Below are 14,622 nucleotides of genomic sequence, written 5' to 3'. Positions count from 1 at the left end.
GGGGTCACGCGCCCGGCTGGGGGGGGGAGGGGGTCACACGCCCGGCCGGGGGGTTGGCCGGGGGAGGGGCTGGCCCAGAGCACCCCCGGGGGGGGGATCTCGAGCTACCTACAGCCCGTGCCTGTCCATGTGCCCCCCCGCCCCAGGCAGCCCCCCCCCCGGGCCCCTACCCCACACCCCCCTGGCCCAGGTACCCTCCCCACAGGGTCTCAGCCCCACACACACACCCTGCCCCAGGCCCCCCGGGCTCACTTGTGCAGGGTGTAGCCGGCCTTGCAGGCGCACTCGTAGCCGTGGGGCCGGTCGTGGCAGGTCTGCGTCTCGTTGCAGTCGTGGTGCCCGTTCAGACACTCGTTCTCCGGGGGGCACGACAGGAAGGACCAGGTGACCCCCGGCCCGCAGGCCTGCGCCAGCCCTGGGGAGAGGGGCATTGTGGGTAAAACACCCCCCCCAGCCCCGGGGAGAGGGGCATTGTGGGTAAAACACCCCCCCCAGCCCCGGGGAGAGGGGCATTGTGGGTAAAACACCCCCCCCAGCCCCGGGGAGAGGGGCACTGTGGGTAAAACACCCCCCCAGCCCCGGGGAGAGGGGCACTGTGGGTAAAACACCCCCCCAGCCCCGGGGAGAGGGGCACTGTGGGTAAATCACCCCCCCCAGCCCCGGGGAAAGGGGCACTGTGGGTAAATCACCCCCCCAAGCCCCGGGGAAAGGGGCATTGTGGGTAAATCACCCCCCCAGCCCCGGGGAGGGGGCACTGTGGGTAAATCACCCCCCCCAGCCCCGGGGAGGGGGCACTGTGGGTAAATCACCCCCCCCAGCCCCGGGGAGGGGGCATTGTGGGTAAATCACCCCCCCCAGCCCCGGGGAGGGGGCATTGTGGGTAAATCACCCCCCCAGCCCCGGGGAGAGGGGCACTGTGGGTAAATCACACCCCCCCAGCCCCGGGAAGAGGGGCATTGTGGGTAAAACACCCCCCCCAGCCCCGGGGAGAGGGGCATTGTGGGTAAAACACCCCCCCCAGCCCTGGGGAGAGGGGCATTGTGGGTAAATCACCCCCCCAGCCCCGGGGAGAGGGGCATTGTGGGTAAATCACCCCCCCCAGCCCCGGGGAGAGCAGCATTGTGGGTAAAAAACAGCCCCCAGCCCCGGGGAGAGCCCCTGGGGCCACCCCCATGAAGCAAAGCATCATGGGTAAGAGCAGACAAAGCTCTTGCAGTGAGAGAGGAATTATGGGAACCGCCCCAGGCAGCTACTGCATGATGGGTAACAGTCCTGCAGAGCGAGGCATTGTGGGTAAATCCCCCCATGGAGTGAGGCATCGTGGGTATAGTCACCCCGCCTGGACAGCAAGGCATTGTGGGTAAATCCCCCTCATGGAGTGTGGCATTGTGGGTAATGCGTCCCCCCAATACCTACCGTGCCGGGGCCCGCCCAGCCCCCCCTCCAGGCAGCGCCCGTGGCCGTTCTCACCGGGGCGGCCGCACCAGCCGCAGCGGGGCTGGCGGGTGCAGCGGGCACATTGCAGGGCGCGGGCGCAGGGGGGGGCGCAGCTCTCGGTCCCGCTCAGCACCCGCCCGCACAGCCCTGCCAGGCACCGCATGGGCTGGTAGGTGGGGCTCATGCACTGTGGGGAGAGGGGGGGGGGTTACTGCTGCCCTCGGCCAGCGTGGCCCCCCCGAAATCCCCCCTCCCCGGGATCCCACGTCCCCCCCAAGGCACCGCCCCCGAGATTCCCCTGACACCCCCCCCGAAATCCCCCCTCCCCGGGATCCCACGTCCCCATGTTTCCCCTAGCCTCCCCAGGATCCCCCCTCGACGTGCCCCCCCATCTCCCTTCACTGGGATTCCCCCTCCCCACGGCCGGCGCAGCCCCCCAAAAATCCCCCCTCCCCAGGATCCCCACAGCCAACACAGCCCCCACCTGGGGATCCCCCTCCCCTTGGCTGGCATGGCCCCTCCAGCCTCCGTCTCTTTATGGTCAGCACGGCCCCCCCCAATTCCCCCTCCCCCCAGCCCCCCAGGCCCCGCCCCATGGCCCCGCCCCATGGCCCCGGCAGACCTGGCGCAGGCTGACGCTCCAGACGCAGTGTTGCCAGCCCCCGTCGGCCCCCTTGGAGCCGAGGCAGGCGTGGCAGAAGCTGTGGTTGTGGCAGGGTGTGGGGCAGGCCAGGGGGGGCGAGGACTCCACGGGCATCGGGGAGACGTTGAGCAGCGAGTGGCTGAAGCACGTCCAGTCGTAGGTGGGCTGCACGCTCAGGATGCGCCGCGTCTCGCCTGGGGGCGGGGGGGGGGGTGAGATCCCTGGGAGACCCCCACCCATATCCCTTGCCCAGCCCCAGATCCGCCTAGGTCCCCTCCGCCCCCTCCCCCAGGTACTCACTGCCCCCCGCTGCCCTCACCCTGCCCCGATCCATCCTGCCGCCCCCTCCCCCAGGTACCCAGTGCCCCCCGCTGCCCTCACCCTGCCCCTGATCCATCCTGCCGCCCCCTCCCCCAGGTACCCAGTGCCCCCCGCTGCCCTCACCCTGCCCCTGATCCATCCTGCCGCCCCCTCCCCCAGGTACCCAGTGCCCCCCGCTGCCCTCACCCTGCCCCTGATCCATCCTGCCGCCCCCTCCCCCAGGTACTCACTGCCCCCCGCTGCCCTCACCCTGCCCCTGATCCATCCTGCCGCCCCCTCCCCCAGGTGCCACCTGCCCCAGGCCACAGATCTGTCCCACTACCCCCCCTGGTCCCCTGCAGCCCCCACACCTCCCTGTCCCCCACAGCCCCAGATCCACCCTGGTGCCCCCTGCCCCAGGTACCCCCTGCCCTGGGCCGCAGACCTGCCCCACTACCCCGTCCCCCATGGCCCCTGCAGCTCCCCGGCTCCCTGCCCCCCGTCCCCGTACCGGTGCGTTTGAACTGGCGCGTCCACATGCACTTGCCCGAGGCGGTGCAGGCCGGGCAGTCGGCCGCCTCGCACGAGATCTCCGAGCAGTTGCTGGCCACGAAGATCTCACGCTGGTTGATGCGACAGTCGTTCTCCGACGTGCAGCTCCCAGCGCTGCCGATGCAGGCGCCCTCGGGGCAGTTGGTGCACCACTTGCACTGCGGGGGCGCCTGGGGGTGGGGGTCAGGGCTGGCTGGGGGCGCCTCTCCAGCCAGCGCCCCCCGCCCCACTGCCCTCCGCACCCCACAGGCAGCACCCCCCACTGCAATCCGCACCCCACAGTCAGTGCCCCTGCCCCCTCCAGCCAGCACCCCCCGCCCCACTGCCCTCCGCACCCCACAGCCAGCTCCCCCCACCCCCCGCAATCCGCACCACACCACCATCGCCCCCCCACCCACTGCACGCCGCACCCCACAGCCAACACCCCCGCCCCACTGCCCTGCGCACCCCACAACTTGCGCCCCCGCCCCACTGCCCTCCGCACCCCACAGCCAGCACCCCAAGTCCTCTCCAGCCAGCGCCCCCCGCCCCACTGCCCTCCGCACCCCCCCACCATCGCCCCCCGCCCCACTGCCCTCCGCACCCCACAGGCAGCACCCCAGTCCTCTCCAGCCAGCGCCCCCCGCCCCACTGCCCTCCACACACCCCAGCCAGCGCCCCAGCCCCATCGCACCTCTGGCCAGCGCCCTCTCCAGCCAGTGCCCCACCTGGCTCCCCTCTGTGCCCCCCAGCTCCCCCCGGGAGCGGACGGGGGAGCAGCCGGACACACACTCACCGTGGTGCCCGACCCGTGGCTCATGGCACGGGGGTGCCGGGCCAGACACTCGCTGCAGGTCCTCAGGCGTCGGCACTCGTCTGCCGACCGCGGTGTGGGGAAGCAGGCGGCCGCCCCGGCCGGGCAGCCCAGCCTGTGGGAGAGACCAGTGAAACGGGGGGGCCGCAGCCCGGCCCCCACCGCTGCCCAATGCCCCCCCAGCTGCCCATAGCCACGGCCTGGTCCTGCCCCCGGCGACTCTGGGAACCAGGGCCCACAGCTCTCCCTGCCCGCCCACCTCCTGTGACGAAGCAGGGAGCCCTGTGCGTGCCTCAGTTTCCCTGGCACGGGGTGGGGAGGACGGTCTGCTCTCAGGGCAGAGACCGGCCGGGGGAGGGGGAGTCACAAGGGGGCGGGGGAGGGGGCCGGGGGTCTCCCTGGGGTTAGGGTGCGGCTGGAACCAGGGCCTGGGTCTGCACAGGGGAGGGGTCATTGGAACCGCCCCAGGGGCTCGCGCCCAGGGTCTGCTGGGCCGGACTCCGGCAGGGACCCCGGGGGGGGGGGGGGGACATCCTGGAGCCCACGGGCTGCCCCTCTCCAAAGCTGGGGCCTGGTGACAGGACACAGACCCCCCCACACCTCACCCCACTTCCCCCACCCATGGCCACGCCCCTTCTGGTAGGGCCACGCCCCTTTCCCTCACCCCACCAATAGCTTCCTCCCATCTCTTTCCCCCGGCCCTCCTCCATCCACCAATAGCCGTGGCCTATTCCCCTGTAGCCACGCCCCTTCCCATCAGTGGCCACGCCCCCTCTCAGCCCCACCTCTCGGCGGCGTCGGCGGACAGGCAGCTGCCGCGGCACCAGGTGCAGCTGGCGCTCGAGCGGTTGCAGGCGTCGGGGCCGGGGAAGACGAGGCAGGGGTCAGAGGGCACCGTCAGCACGGCCATGCGCCCCAGCGCCACCCCGCTGAACCCCCCGGAGACGTAGATCCGGCCCCCGACCGCGGCCACCGCGTGGGCCACCGACTCGTTCATGGGCACGTCCACCACCGCCGGGCCTGGGGGAGAGACCCTGGGTAACACCGGGTGACCCCCCCCCACTGCCGGGCCTGGGGACAGACCCTGGGTAACCCCCCCCCCCCCCAGGCCTGGGGGGACAGACCCCGCGTAACCCCCCCCGCCAGGCCTGGGGGGACAGACCCTGGGTAACCCCAGGTGACCCCCCCCACTGCCGGGCCTGGGGGGACAGACCCTGGGTAACCCCGGGTAACCCCCCCACCGCCGGGCCTGGGGGGACAGACCCTGGGTAACCCCCCCACTGCCGGGTCTGGGGGAGAGACCCTGGGTGACCCCCCCCCACCGGCCGGGGGGGAGCAAAGGGCCGCAGGTCAGTGAAGGATCCTGGGTAACGGGGGTGGGGGGGGCAGTGGTGGGGGACTCAGAGCAGGGGGAAATCTCACCCCCCCATTTCCTGTGTGGCTGGGGGTCCCCTCCCCCCTGTGTGTGGCTGGGGGGTGTCTCCCTCGCCCCCCCCCCGTTACCCGTCTGGTTGGGCAGGATCCAGGTGTTGCAGTTGAGCTGGTAAAGCAGCAGGTGGCTGGTGAAGTCCTGGGTCTCCGTGCGGCCCCCGACCACCACCATGGTGTCCCGCAGCACGGCCGCCGCGTGGAAGAAGTGAGACAGCGGCTGGGGGACCACGCGGGGTCAGAGAGAGCTGGGGTCAGCCCTCCCCCCACATCCCCGCTGTGCCCCCAAACCCCAGCCCCTAGCCCCATAACCCCAGTGTACCCCAAAACCCCACCCCCTAACCTCATAACCCCACTGCACCCAAAAAACCCTGCCCCCACCCCCACATCCCTGCTGCACCCTAAAACCCCATCCCCTTAGCCCCATAACCCCACTGCACCTCAAAACCCCATTCCCCAGCCCCATAACCCCACTGCACCCCAAAACCCCACCCTCACATCCCCGCTGTGCCCCAAAACCCCCTTCTTTGATAGGATAACGAGTCTTGTGGACAAGGGAGAAGTGGTGGCTGGGATACCTAGACTTTAGTAAGGCATTTGATGCTGTTTTGTATGATATTCTTATCAATAAATTAGGCAAATACAATTTAGATGGGGCTACTCTAAGGTGGGTGCATAACTGGCTGGAGAACCGTACTCAGAGAGTCGTTATTAATGGCTCCCAATCCTGCTGGAAAGGTAGAACACGTGGGGTTCCGCAGGGGTCTGTTTTGGGACCGGCTCTGTTCAATATCTTCATCAACGACGTAGATGTTGGCATAGAAAGACGCTTATTAAGTTTGCAGATGATACCAAACTGGGAGGGGTTGCAACTGCTTTGGAGAACAGGGTCAAAATTCAAAATGATCTGGACAAATTGGAGAAATGGTCTGAGGTAAACAGGATGCAGTTGAACAAAGACAAATGCAAAGTGCTGCACTTCGGAAGGAACAATCAGTTTCACACATGCAGAATGGGAAGAGACTGTCTAGGGAGGAGTACGGCAGAAAGGGATCTCGGGGTTATAGTGGACCACAAGCTAATTATGAGTCAACAGTGTGATGCTGTTGCAAGAAAAGCAAACGTGATTCTGGGATGCATTAACAGGTGTGTTGTGAGCAAGACACGAGAAGTCATTCTTCCGCTCTACTCTGCGCTGGTCAGGCCTCAACTGGAGTATTGTGTCCAGCTCTGGGCACCGCATTTCAAGAAGGATGTGGAGAAATTGGAGAGGGTCCAGAGAAGAGCACCAAGAATGATGAAAGGTCTAGAGAACATGACCTAGGAAGGAGGCTGAGAGAACTGGGTTTGTTCAGTTTGGAAAAGAGACGACGGAGAGGGGACACGATGGCAGTTTTCAGGTATCTCAAAGGGTGTCAGGAGGAGGAGGTAGAAAGCTTGGTCACCTTCCCCTCTACGGACAGGACAAGCAGCAATGGGCTTAAACTGCAGCCAGGGAGGTTCAGGTTGGACGTTAGGAAAAGTCCCTCACTGTCAGGGTGGTTAAACACTGGAATAAATGGCCTGGGGAGGTTGTGGAATCTCCGTCTCTGGGGATATTTAGGAGGAGGTTCGATAAATGTCTAGCCGGGATGGTCTAGACAGTATTTGGTCCTGCCAGGAGGGCAGGGGACTGGACTCGGTGACCTCTCGAGGTCCCTGCCAGGCCTAGAATTCCCCTGTTAGTCTATAAGGTGCCCCAGGACTCTTTGCTGCTCTTACAGACCCAGACTAACACGGCCCCTCTGATACCTGAATTCCCCTAGCCCCATAACCCCGCTGCATCCCAACCTCGCCCCCACCTCCACCCCCACATCCCCGCTGTAGGCCACAACCCCTGTACCCACAAAATCCCCACAACTGCACTGCACCCCAAACCCCCCCACCCTGCTGCACCCCCAAACCACATCCCCCACAACTTTACCCCTCACCCCCATGTCCCTGCTGCCCCCCTGCCCCCCCTGCCCCCACCTTGGGGCCCTGGGCGGGAGCCAGCAGGCTCCAGGTCCGGCTGGGGCAGTGCAGGCTGTAGAGTTCGGGGGAGGCCGACACCGTCTCCACGTGGAAACGCTGCCCCCCAAAAACGTACACGGCGTCTGTGCCCTCGTGGTACACGGCCGAGTGCCCATACAGCCCTGGGGGCAACAGGGGGGTTAGGCCCCAAACAACAGCCCTGGGGGCAACAGGGGGGTCAGGCCCCAAACAACAGACCTGGGGGCAGCAGGTGGGGCAGCAGCTGAACCCCCCTGCACCCTGCTGTGTCCCACACTGGGGTCCCGGCTGCCGCCAGCGCTCCCTCTCCACGCCAGGGGGTACCTGTGGGGGAGTAGTGGGGGGGTCCCAGAAACCTGCCACACCTACCAGCACTCGCTCTCCATGCTGGGGAGTGGGGGGGGTTGTACCTGTGTGTGTGTGTGTGGGGGGGGGGTTTCCCAGCCACTGGCCCCACCTGCCAGCACTCGCTCTCCACGCCAGGGGATACCTGGGGGGTTTGTACCTGGGGGGGGGGTGTTTGTACCTGTGGGGAAGGCCCCAGCCGCCGGCCCCGCCTGCCAGCGCTCGCTCTAAATACCAGGGGGTGGGGGGTTTGTACCGGGGGGGGTGTACCTGTGGGGGGGGGTCCCGGCCGCCGGCCCTGCCTGCCAGCGCTCGCTCTCCATGCCAGGGGGGGTGGGGGGTTTGTACCGGGGGGGTTGTACCTGTGGGGGGGGTCCCGGCCGCTGGCCCCGCCTGCCAGCACTCGCTCTCCACGCCAGGGGATACCTGGGGGGTTTGTACCTGGGGGGGGGGTGTTTGTACCTGTGGGGAAGGCCCCAGCCGCCGGCCCTGCCTGCCAGCGCTCGCTCTAAATACCAGGGGGTGGGGGGTTTGTACCGGGGGGGGGTTGTACCTGTGGGGGGGGTCCCGGCCGCCGGCCCCGCCTGCCAGCGCTCGCTCTCCACGCCCGGGGTTTGTACCGGGGGGGGGTTGAACCGGTGGGGGGGGTCCCGGCTCCCGGCCCCGCCTGCCAGCGCTCGCTCTCCACGCCAGGGGTTTGTACTGGGGGGGGTTGTACCTGTGGGGGGGGTCCCGGCTGCCGGCCCCGCCTGCCAGCGCTCGCTCTCCACGCCGTACTCCAGCAGTTGCTTGTTGAAGCCGTCGGCCGGGGAGTAGCCGCCGATGAGCAGCAGGGAGGTGCCGCGCCGGGGGGTCAGCGTGTGTCCCGCCACGGCCGGGAGCAGGGGGTCCTGGGGGGGAGCAGAGCTCAGAGCGGGCTGGGGGCCCCCAGGGAAGCAGGGCCGCCCGGGGGGTGGGGGGCAAGTGGGGCAATTTGCCCCAGGCCCCGGCCTGGCAGTGGTCTGGGTCTTCGGCTGCATTTCGGCGGCGGGGGGGGGGGGCCCTTCAATGCTGCCGAAGACGCGGAGCGACTGAAGGGCCCCCCCACCGCCGAAACGCCGCCAAAGACCCCGACCGCCACCGGGTGAGCCCCAGGCCCCCTGAATCCTCTGGGGGGCCCTGCGGGGGAGGGGGGAGGGAGCAGGGGTCACAGGGCACCGAGGTCGATGAGTGACATGTCAGGGACCCGGGGTCAGAGGTCACAGGGCTCCGGTAGCCCAGCTGTGGTGATCAGGGTGCCGGGCGGGAGCCCAGGGCTGGGGTCAGCGTGGGGGCAGGGGTCGGGCTGGGGTTGCTCCTGGCTCAGCACAGGGTTGGAGGTCAGCACAGGGTCACTGGGGGTCGTCACGGGGACAAGACGGGACATTGGGGTCAGAGGTCACCACGGGGTCACCATGAGGTCAGGGGTCGCTGTGGGGCTTGGGGGCTGTGGGTACCTGCTCCTGCCTCCACTGCAGCGTGGTGAGGTTGAGCACCCAGCAGTCGCTGGCGACGCCGCCGGCCGCCAGCCCCCCCAGCACCACCATGGCCTGGCGCGCCGGCACGTAGGCTGCGGCGTGGAAGTAGCGGGGGCTGGGCCCCGGCCCCCCATCCTCCGTCCCTGCCAGCATCTGGGTCCAGCGGCGCTCCGGGATGGAGTACCTGTGGGGAGAGACCCAGAGCGAGAGTCCCCCGGAGCCGGAGGGGCCAGAGCCCCACAGCCTCACCCCCAGAGCCTGGGGTGGAGCCTGAGGCAGGGGGCGGAGCCCAGCAGATCCCAGGGGCGGAGCCTGAGGAAGGGGGCAGAGCCCAGCAGGTTCTGGGGGCGGAGCCTGAGGAAGGGGGCGGAGCCCAGCAGGTTCTAGGGGCAGAGCCTGAGGAAATGGGCGGAGCCCAGCAGGTCCTGGGGCAGAGCCTGAGGAAGGGGCGGAGCCCAGGTCCCAGGGCGGAGCCTGCGGAAGGGGGTGGAGCCCAGCAGACCCCAAGGGCGGAGCCCAGAAGGACATGGGGCAGAGCCTGAGGAAGGGGGTGGAGCCCAGCAGGTCCCAGGGCGGAGCCTGAGGAAGGGGGTGGAGCCCAGCAGGTCCCAGGGGCGGAGCCTGAGGAAGGGGACAGAGCCCAGCAGGTCCCAGGGCGGAGCCTGAGGAAGGGGGTGGAGCCCAGCAGGTCCCAGGGCGGAGCCTGAGGAAGGGGGTGGAGCCCAGCAGGTCCCAGGGCGGAGCCTGAGGAAGGGGGTGAAGCCCAGCAGGTCCCAGGGGCGGAGCCTGAGGAAGGGGGTGGAGCCCAGCAGGTCCCAAGGGCGGAGCCCAGCAGGTTCTAGGGGCAGAGCCTGAGGAAGGGGGCGGAGCCCAGCAGGTCTGGGGGCGGAGCCTGAGGAAGGGGGCGGAGCCCAGCTGGTCTGGGGGCGGAGCCTGAGGAAGGGGGCGGAGCCCAGCAGGTCCTGAGGCGGAGCCTGAGGAAGGGGGCGGAGCCCAAGGGCTCCCTGCTCACCTGTAGACGTTGCCCAGCAGCCCCTGGCGCAGGGACAGGCCCCCGAACATCCAGAGCGTGGCCTCCGGCCCCTCCACCATGGTGTGGCCCAGGCGGTGCAGGAACCGGCTGGCCGTGTCCTGGGACAGACGCAGAGGCAGGGTCAGCGCCCGAGGGGCCGCGGACGGGGGCTGGGAGGCCAGCGCTGGGTGTGGGGCAGGGGGTGGTGCCCAGGCCAGGCAGGGCTATCGGGTGCCTGGGTGGGGCCAAGGGGATGGTGCAGGCAAGGGTGGCTGGGCAATGCCCATGCCAGGCAGAGTGGGGTGGGCAGGGGGTGCCCAGGCAGGGCGGGTGGGGGGTGCTTGGGCGAGGGGGGGGCCTGGCAGGGTTGGGGGGATGGCGCTGGGCAGGGGGGCGCTTGGGCGAGGGGGGGCCCGAGGGGGGGGCCCCGAGGGGTGACTCACGGGCGTCAGCTGGCTGTCAATCAGCGTCTCCCAGACGATCTTCCCCGGGTCCAGCGGCACCGAACAATCCGCGCCCCCAAACCCCTCACCACAGATGCAGAGACCCAGACTCTGGGGGGCAGGAGGGGAAGGGTAAGACGGGTACGCCCCCCCCGGCCCCTAGGGCCTGCGCTGACCCCGCCTCCTCCCCCCACGTGCCTCGCCCAGCCCTGGACTCCGGCGCCACTATGGACCCCCAGCAGAGCCCCCCGGCCTTCCCCCTTCGCGCCCCCGTCCCTCCCCAGTGCAACCCCGACCTGTGCCCCCCATAACAGCCGCCCTGCCCCTCCCCATCCCAGCCCCCTGCCCACTTCACCCCCCGTCAGTCCCCCCGTCCCAGACCCCCCCCAAGCCAGCCCCCTGTCCCCCCGTCAGTCCCCCCCGTCCCAGGCCCCCCCCATCCCAGCCCCCTGTCCCATCAGTCCCCCCCGTCCCAGACCCCCCCCCATGCCAGACACCTGTCCCCCCCTCAGTCCCCCCGTCCCAGGCCCCCCCCATGCCAGCCCCCTGCCCCCCCATCAGTCCCCCCCGTCCCAGGCCCCCCCCCATGCCAGCCCCCTGCCCCCCCCTCAGTCCCCCCCGTCCCAGGCCCCCCCCATGCCAGCCCCCTGCCCGCCCCCTCACTCACCATGTTGCAGACGCCCTGGCCGGCGTGGGCGGAGCAGTTCCCAGGGCAGACCCGCAGCTGGCAGTGGGGCCCGGCGTAGCCCCCCCGGCACACGCAGCGCCCGCCCCGGCACTCCTGGGTGGGCCGGCAGCCGGGCTGGCAGCGATGCACCGCAAAGGTGGCGTTGAAGCCTGAGGCCTCGCTAGAGTTCGCCTCGTAGTACAGAACCAGCAGCCCTGGGGGGGGACGGGGGTTAGAAAGGTCTGTGCCCTCCACCTCTGCATGGCCAGGGGAGGTGGGGGGGTGTCTCTGTCCCCCCCAGTCCACCCTGTCCCCAGCTGGGAAGCAGGAGGGTCGGTGTGGCCCCCCTGTGATGCAGTTCTCAACATTTTCTCTGAATACTGTGTGCCTCAGTTTCCCCTGCGTTACTCCAGTCCCTAGGCAGGGGATCAGGGGGTTGGTCGGTGCAGCGACCCCCGGAGGCAGGTGTGGCTGCGACTGGCTGCCTGGGCACAGAGACCGGCCGACGCTGTAGCCTGGCTCCTGATGGCCGGAGCCTGTCCCAGTGGTGTAGCCAGGAGGGGACATTTCAGTGCCCACGGCTCCCAGCCCCCGTCCCCACCCCACACCACGGCCCGACCTGCCCTGGGGATCTCCTCTGGGGCCACCAAAGCGCTCACCTGCCTCCCTCCTGCTGGCGGATTGGGGGCCCCCCGGGAAGTGGGTGCAGGAGCGCTGGGGGGGGGGTGCACGGAGCAGGGGAGCTGACAGGGGCCGGGGCTGTGGGGTGGGGCTGGCGCAGAGCCGGGGCTGCGGGGTGGGGCTGGATGCTAACGGGTGGGTCGCGGCCCACACAGGCCCACCTGTGGCTGTGCCCGGCCTGTCCCTGCAGGGCCGGCCGGGGGGCGGGAGGGGAACCCAGGGGACCTGCTGGCCCAGGAAAGGGACAGAGGCCGAGGGGGCTACAGGGGGTGGGGGGCTGGGCTGGGGGAACTGGTCAGTCCTGGCTTGGGACTGGGGGGGCTCTGGGTCCTCCCCCAGACAGACTTTGCTGCGGCCCCTGGTCCCTGTGCTCACAAGCTCTGTTCTACGCTGGGTCCCCCACGGCGAATAACCCGTCGGGGTCACTCGCTGGCTGGGAGTCGCTGGGGGGGGCAGCCCCGGGACCCCCCCAACCCCCTGCCGTGCCCAGGACCCCGGGGGGCCCGAGCTGCCCCCCCCTCCATGCTGGCAGCACCCACCTGACGTGGCCTCCACGGTGAGGGGCTGGGCGCGGCCCTGCCCGCAGAAGGCGCCGATGAGGGTCCGGTCGGCCTGGATCTCCCCACTGTCCAGGAAGGCCGGCAGCCCGTCGAAGGCGTAGGCGTAGCTGTGCTGGGGGGCAGGCGGAAATGGGACCCCTGGGCTGGCTGCTCCCCCCACCCCCCCAGGTCCAGGCTCTGCGCCTCCCCCCCCACACACACAGCACCCAGCCCGGGCTCTGCTTCCCCCCCCCCCGCACCAGGCCCGGGCCCTGCTCCCCCCCCACACACACATACAGCACGCAGCCCAGGCTCTGCTCCCCCCCCCCCGCACCAGGCCCGGGCCCTGCTCCCCCCCCACACACACACAGCACGCAGCCCAGGCTCTGCTCCCCCCCCACAGCACCTGGCCTGGGCTCTGCTCCCCCCCCCCCCGCACCAGGCCCGGGCCCTGCTCCCCCCCGGGCTCTGCTCCCCCCATGACAGCTGCCACCACAGGACCCAGACCCTGGTACCCCCCCAGACCCCCCCCCATAGCACCCAGCCTGGACCCCACTCTGCCCCCCATGGTCAGACCCTGCTCCACCCCCCAGCCCGCCCCACTCACCATGCAGGGGGTGCTGAGGTCAGGCTGCAGGGTCAGGCTGATGGTGGGGCAGGGCTGGGCAGGCGGGCAGGGCTCCAGGCCGGGCGAGGCCGACAGCACCCACAGGCAGTGAGCCAGGTCCCTGGTCACCCCCCCTGCCCGCCGGGAGCCCAGGGACCCCGAACCCGAGAGGTTGGCCAGCAGCGAGCGCCCCTCACACGCCCGGTAGCAGGTGCCCATGTTCCTGGGGGGGAGAGAGCGTCAGCACTGGGGGTGGGGCCCACACAGGGTCCTGCCCCCAACACAGGGGGCTCGTGAGTCTGTGGGGGCAGGGACCCCCCATGAGCAAGTGCAGAGGAGTGTGGGGGGGGTTCCTTCTCGGGGGAGGGGCAGTGCTACTCCTGGGGGGCAGCGGTGGGGTCTCACCTGGGGTCCCCATCTTACCCGGAAGTGTGGCCCCTCCATCGGGGTGTGATGAGGTGGGAATGTTCTTAATGTTTTCTCTGACGACTGTGTGTGCCTCAGTTTCCCCTTGTCCCGGGGCCCCGGGCTGGGGGCTCTCAGGGCTCCGGGGGAAGCCAGGCAGGACTCTGGGGCAGCGTCTCCCGCAGGGCACCTGTCACCGGGGCCAGGAGCCTGCTCGGCTTCGGGGCCTCCTGGGTCCGACCTCGGCCCCCTGCTCACCCCGGCCCCCCGCAGCGAGTCCCCCTGGACGGGGCCCCTGGGGAGCCTCACGTGCCCCCAAAGGGCCCTGCCCCCCCCAGCGACTCCCAGCCAGCGAGTGACCCCGACGGGTTATTCGCCGTGGGGGACCCGGCGTAGAACAGAGCTTGTGAGCACAGGGACCAGGGGCCGCAGCAAAGTCCGTCTGGGGGGGACCCAGAGCCCGGTGCCCTTGGCCCCCCCCCAACAGCTGCCTGGCCCCAGCCCCGCTCCCGTCTTTGTCTCGCTTCCTGGGTGAAACGTCACCTGGTCGCATCCCCCTCCTGGTCTCAGGGGCCGAAGGGCTCCGGCCATCGCTTACTGCCCCCCCAGCAAGTCACACGCCCGTCGCCCCCCACCGAGCCACTGGGGCGGTACCCAGGGAAACTGAGGCACACGCCATATTCATGCAAAACCGTCAGACTCACACACAACATCACAAGGGAAAACCCCCGTCTGTCGCTCAGGTACCGAGGTTTGCGATGGTTGCGGAGACCCCTGGGGGCGGGGGCGATGCCCACGGGCTGCAGAGACCCCAGCCTGGCTGACACTGATGGGCCCCCACCTCCCCCCCAAAGGTGTTGGAGAACAGAGACCAGGTCACCAGTTTCCTCCGAAAAGAGGCAAAGGCTGGAGGGGGGCAGCTGTGGGTGACTGAGGCCGGGCAGCTGCAAGCCGGTCAGTCTCCTGGTTTGGGACTTGGGAGGGGCCCCGTCCAGGGGGACTCGCTGCGGGGGGCCGGGGTGAGCAGGGGGCCGAGGTCGGACCCAGGAGGCCCCGAAGCCGAGCAGGCTCCTGGCCCCGGTGACAGGTGCCCTGCGGGAGACGCTGCCCCAGAGTCCTGCCTGGCTTCACCCGGAGCCCTGGGAGCCCCCAGCCCGGGGCCCCGTGACAGGGGGTGTCTGGGGGGCAGGAGTCTCACCTGGGGTCCCTGTACCCAGCAGTGCGGCCCGTGGGGGGTGGGATG

At 69.7% G+C, this 14,622-nt stretch overlaps 1 protein-coding gene across 3 annotated transcripts in view; it reads right to left on the bottom strand.

Annotated features, from left to right (window-relative positions):
- Window positions 1-14,622, bottom strand: part of MEGF8 (multiple EGF like domains 8) — a 48,677-nt gene that overhangs the window by 6,803 nt on the left and 27,252 nt on the right. For all 3 annotated transcript variants that reach the window (XM_045001614.1, XM_045001615.1, XM_045001616.1), the window contains 15 exons: window positions 12,975-13,197; window positions 12,368-12,500; window positions 11,148-11,362; window positions 10,481-10,591; window positions 10,038-10,156; window positions 9,005-9,209; window positions 8,248-8,419; window positions 7,164-7,327; window positions 5,229-5,373; window positions 4,511-4,745; window positions 3,708-3,840; window positions 2,892-3,102; window positions 2,060-2,274; window positions 1,417-1,624; window positions 253-415 (listed from right to left, as the gene is read on the bottom strand). In XM_045001614.1, coding sequence (XP_044857549.1) covers window positions 253-415; window positions 1,417-1,624; window positions 2,060-2,274; window positions 2,892-3,102; window positions 3,708-3,840; window positions 4,511-4,745; window positions 5,229-5,373; window positions 7,164-7,327; window positions 8,248-8,419; window positions 9,005-9,209; window positions 10,038-10,156; window positions 10,481-10,591; window positions 11,148-11,362; window positions 12,368-12,500; window positions 12,975-13,197 — 2,652 coding nt within the window. The remainder of the gene's footprint in view (window positions 1-252; window positions 416-1,416; window positions 1,625-2,059; window positions 2,275-2,891; window positions 3,103-3,707; window positions 3,841-4,510; window positions 4,746-5,228; window positions 5,374-7,163; window positions 7,328-8,247; window positions 8,420-9,004; window positions 9,210-10,037; window positions 10,157-10,480; window positions 10,592-11,147; window positions 11,363-12,367; window positions 12,501-12,974; window positions 13,198-14,622) is intronic.

Source organism: Mauremys mutica, unplaced genomic scaffold (assembly GCF_020497125.1).
Source record: "Mauremys mutica isolate MM-2020 ecotype Southern unplaced genomic scaffold, ASM2049712v1 Super-Scaffold_339, whole genome shotgun sequence".
Classification (NCBI taxonomy): Eukaryota; Metazoa; Chordata; order Testudines; family Geoemydidae; genus Mauremys; species Mauremys mutica.
Note: the sequence above shows the minus strand (reverse complement) of the source record. Positions and strands in the feature narration are given on the sequence as shown.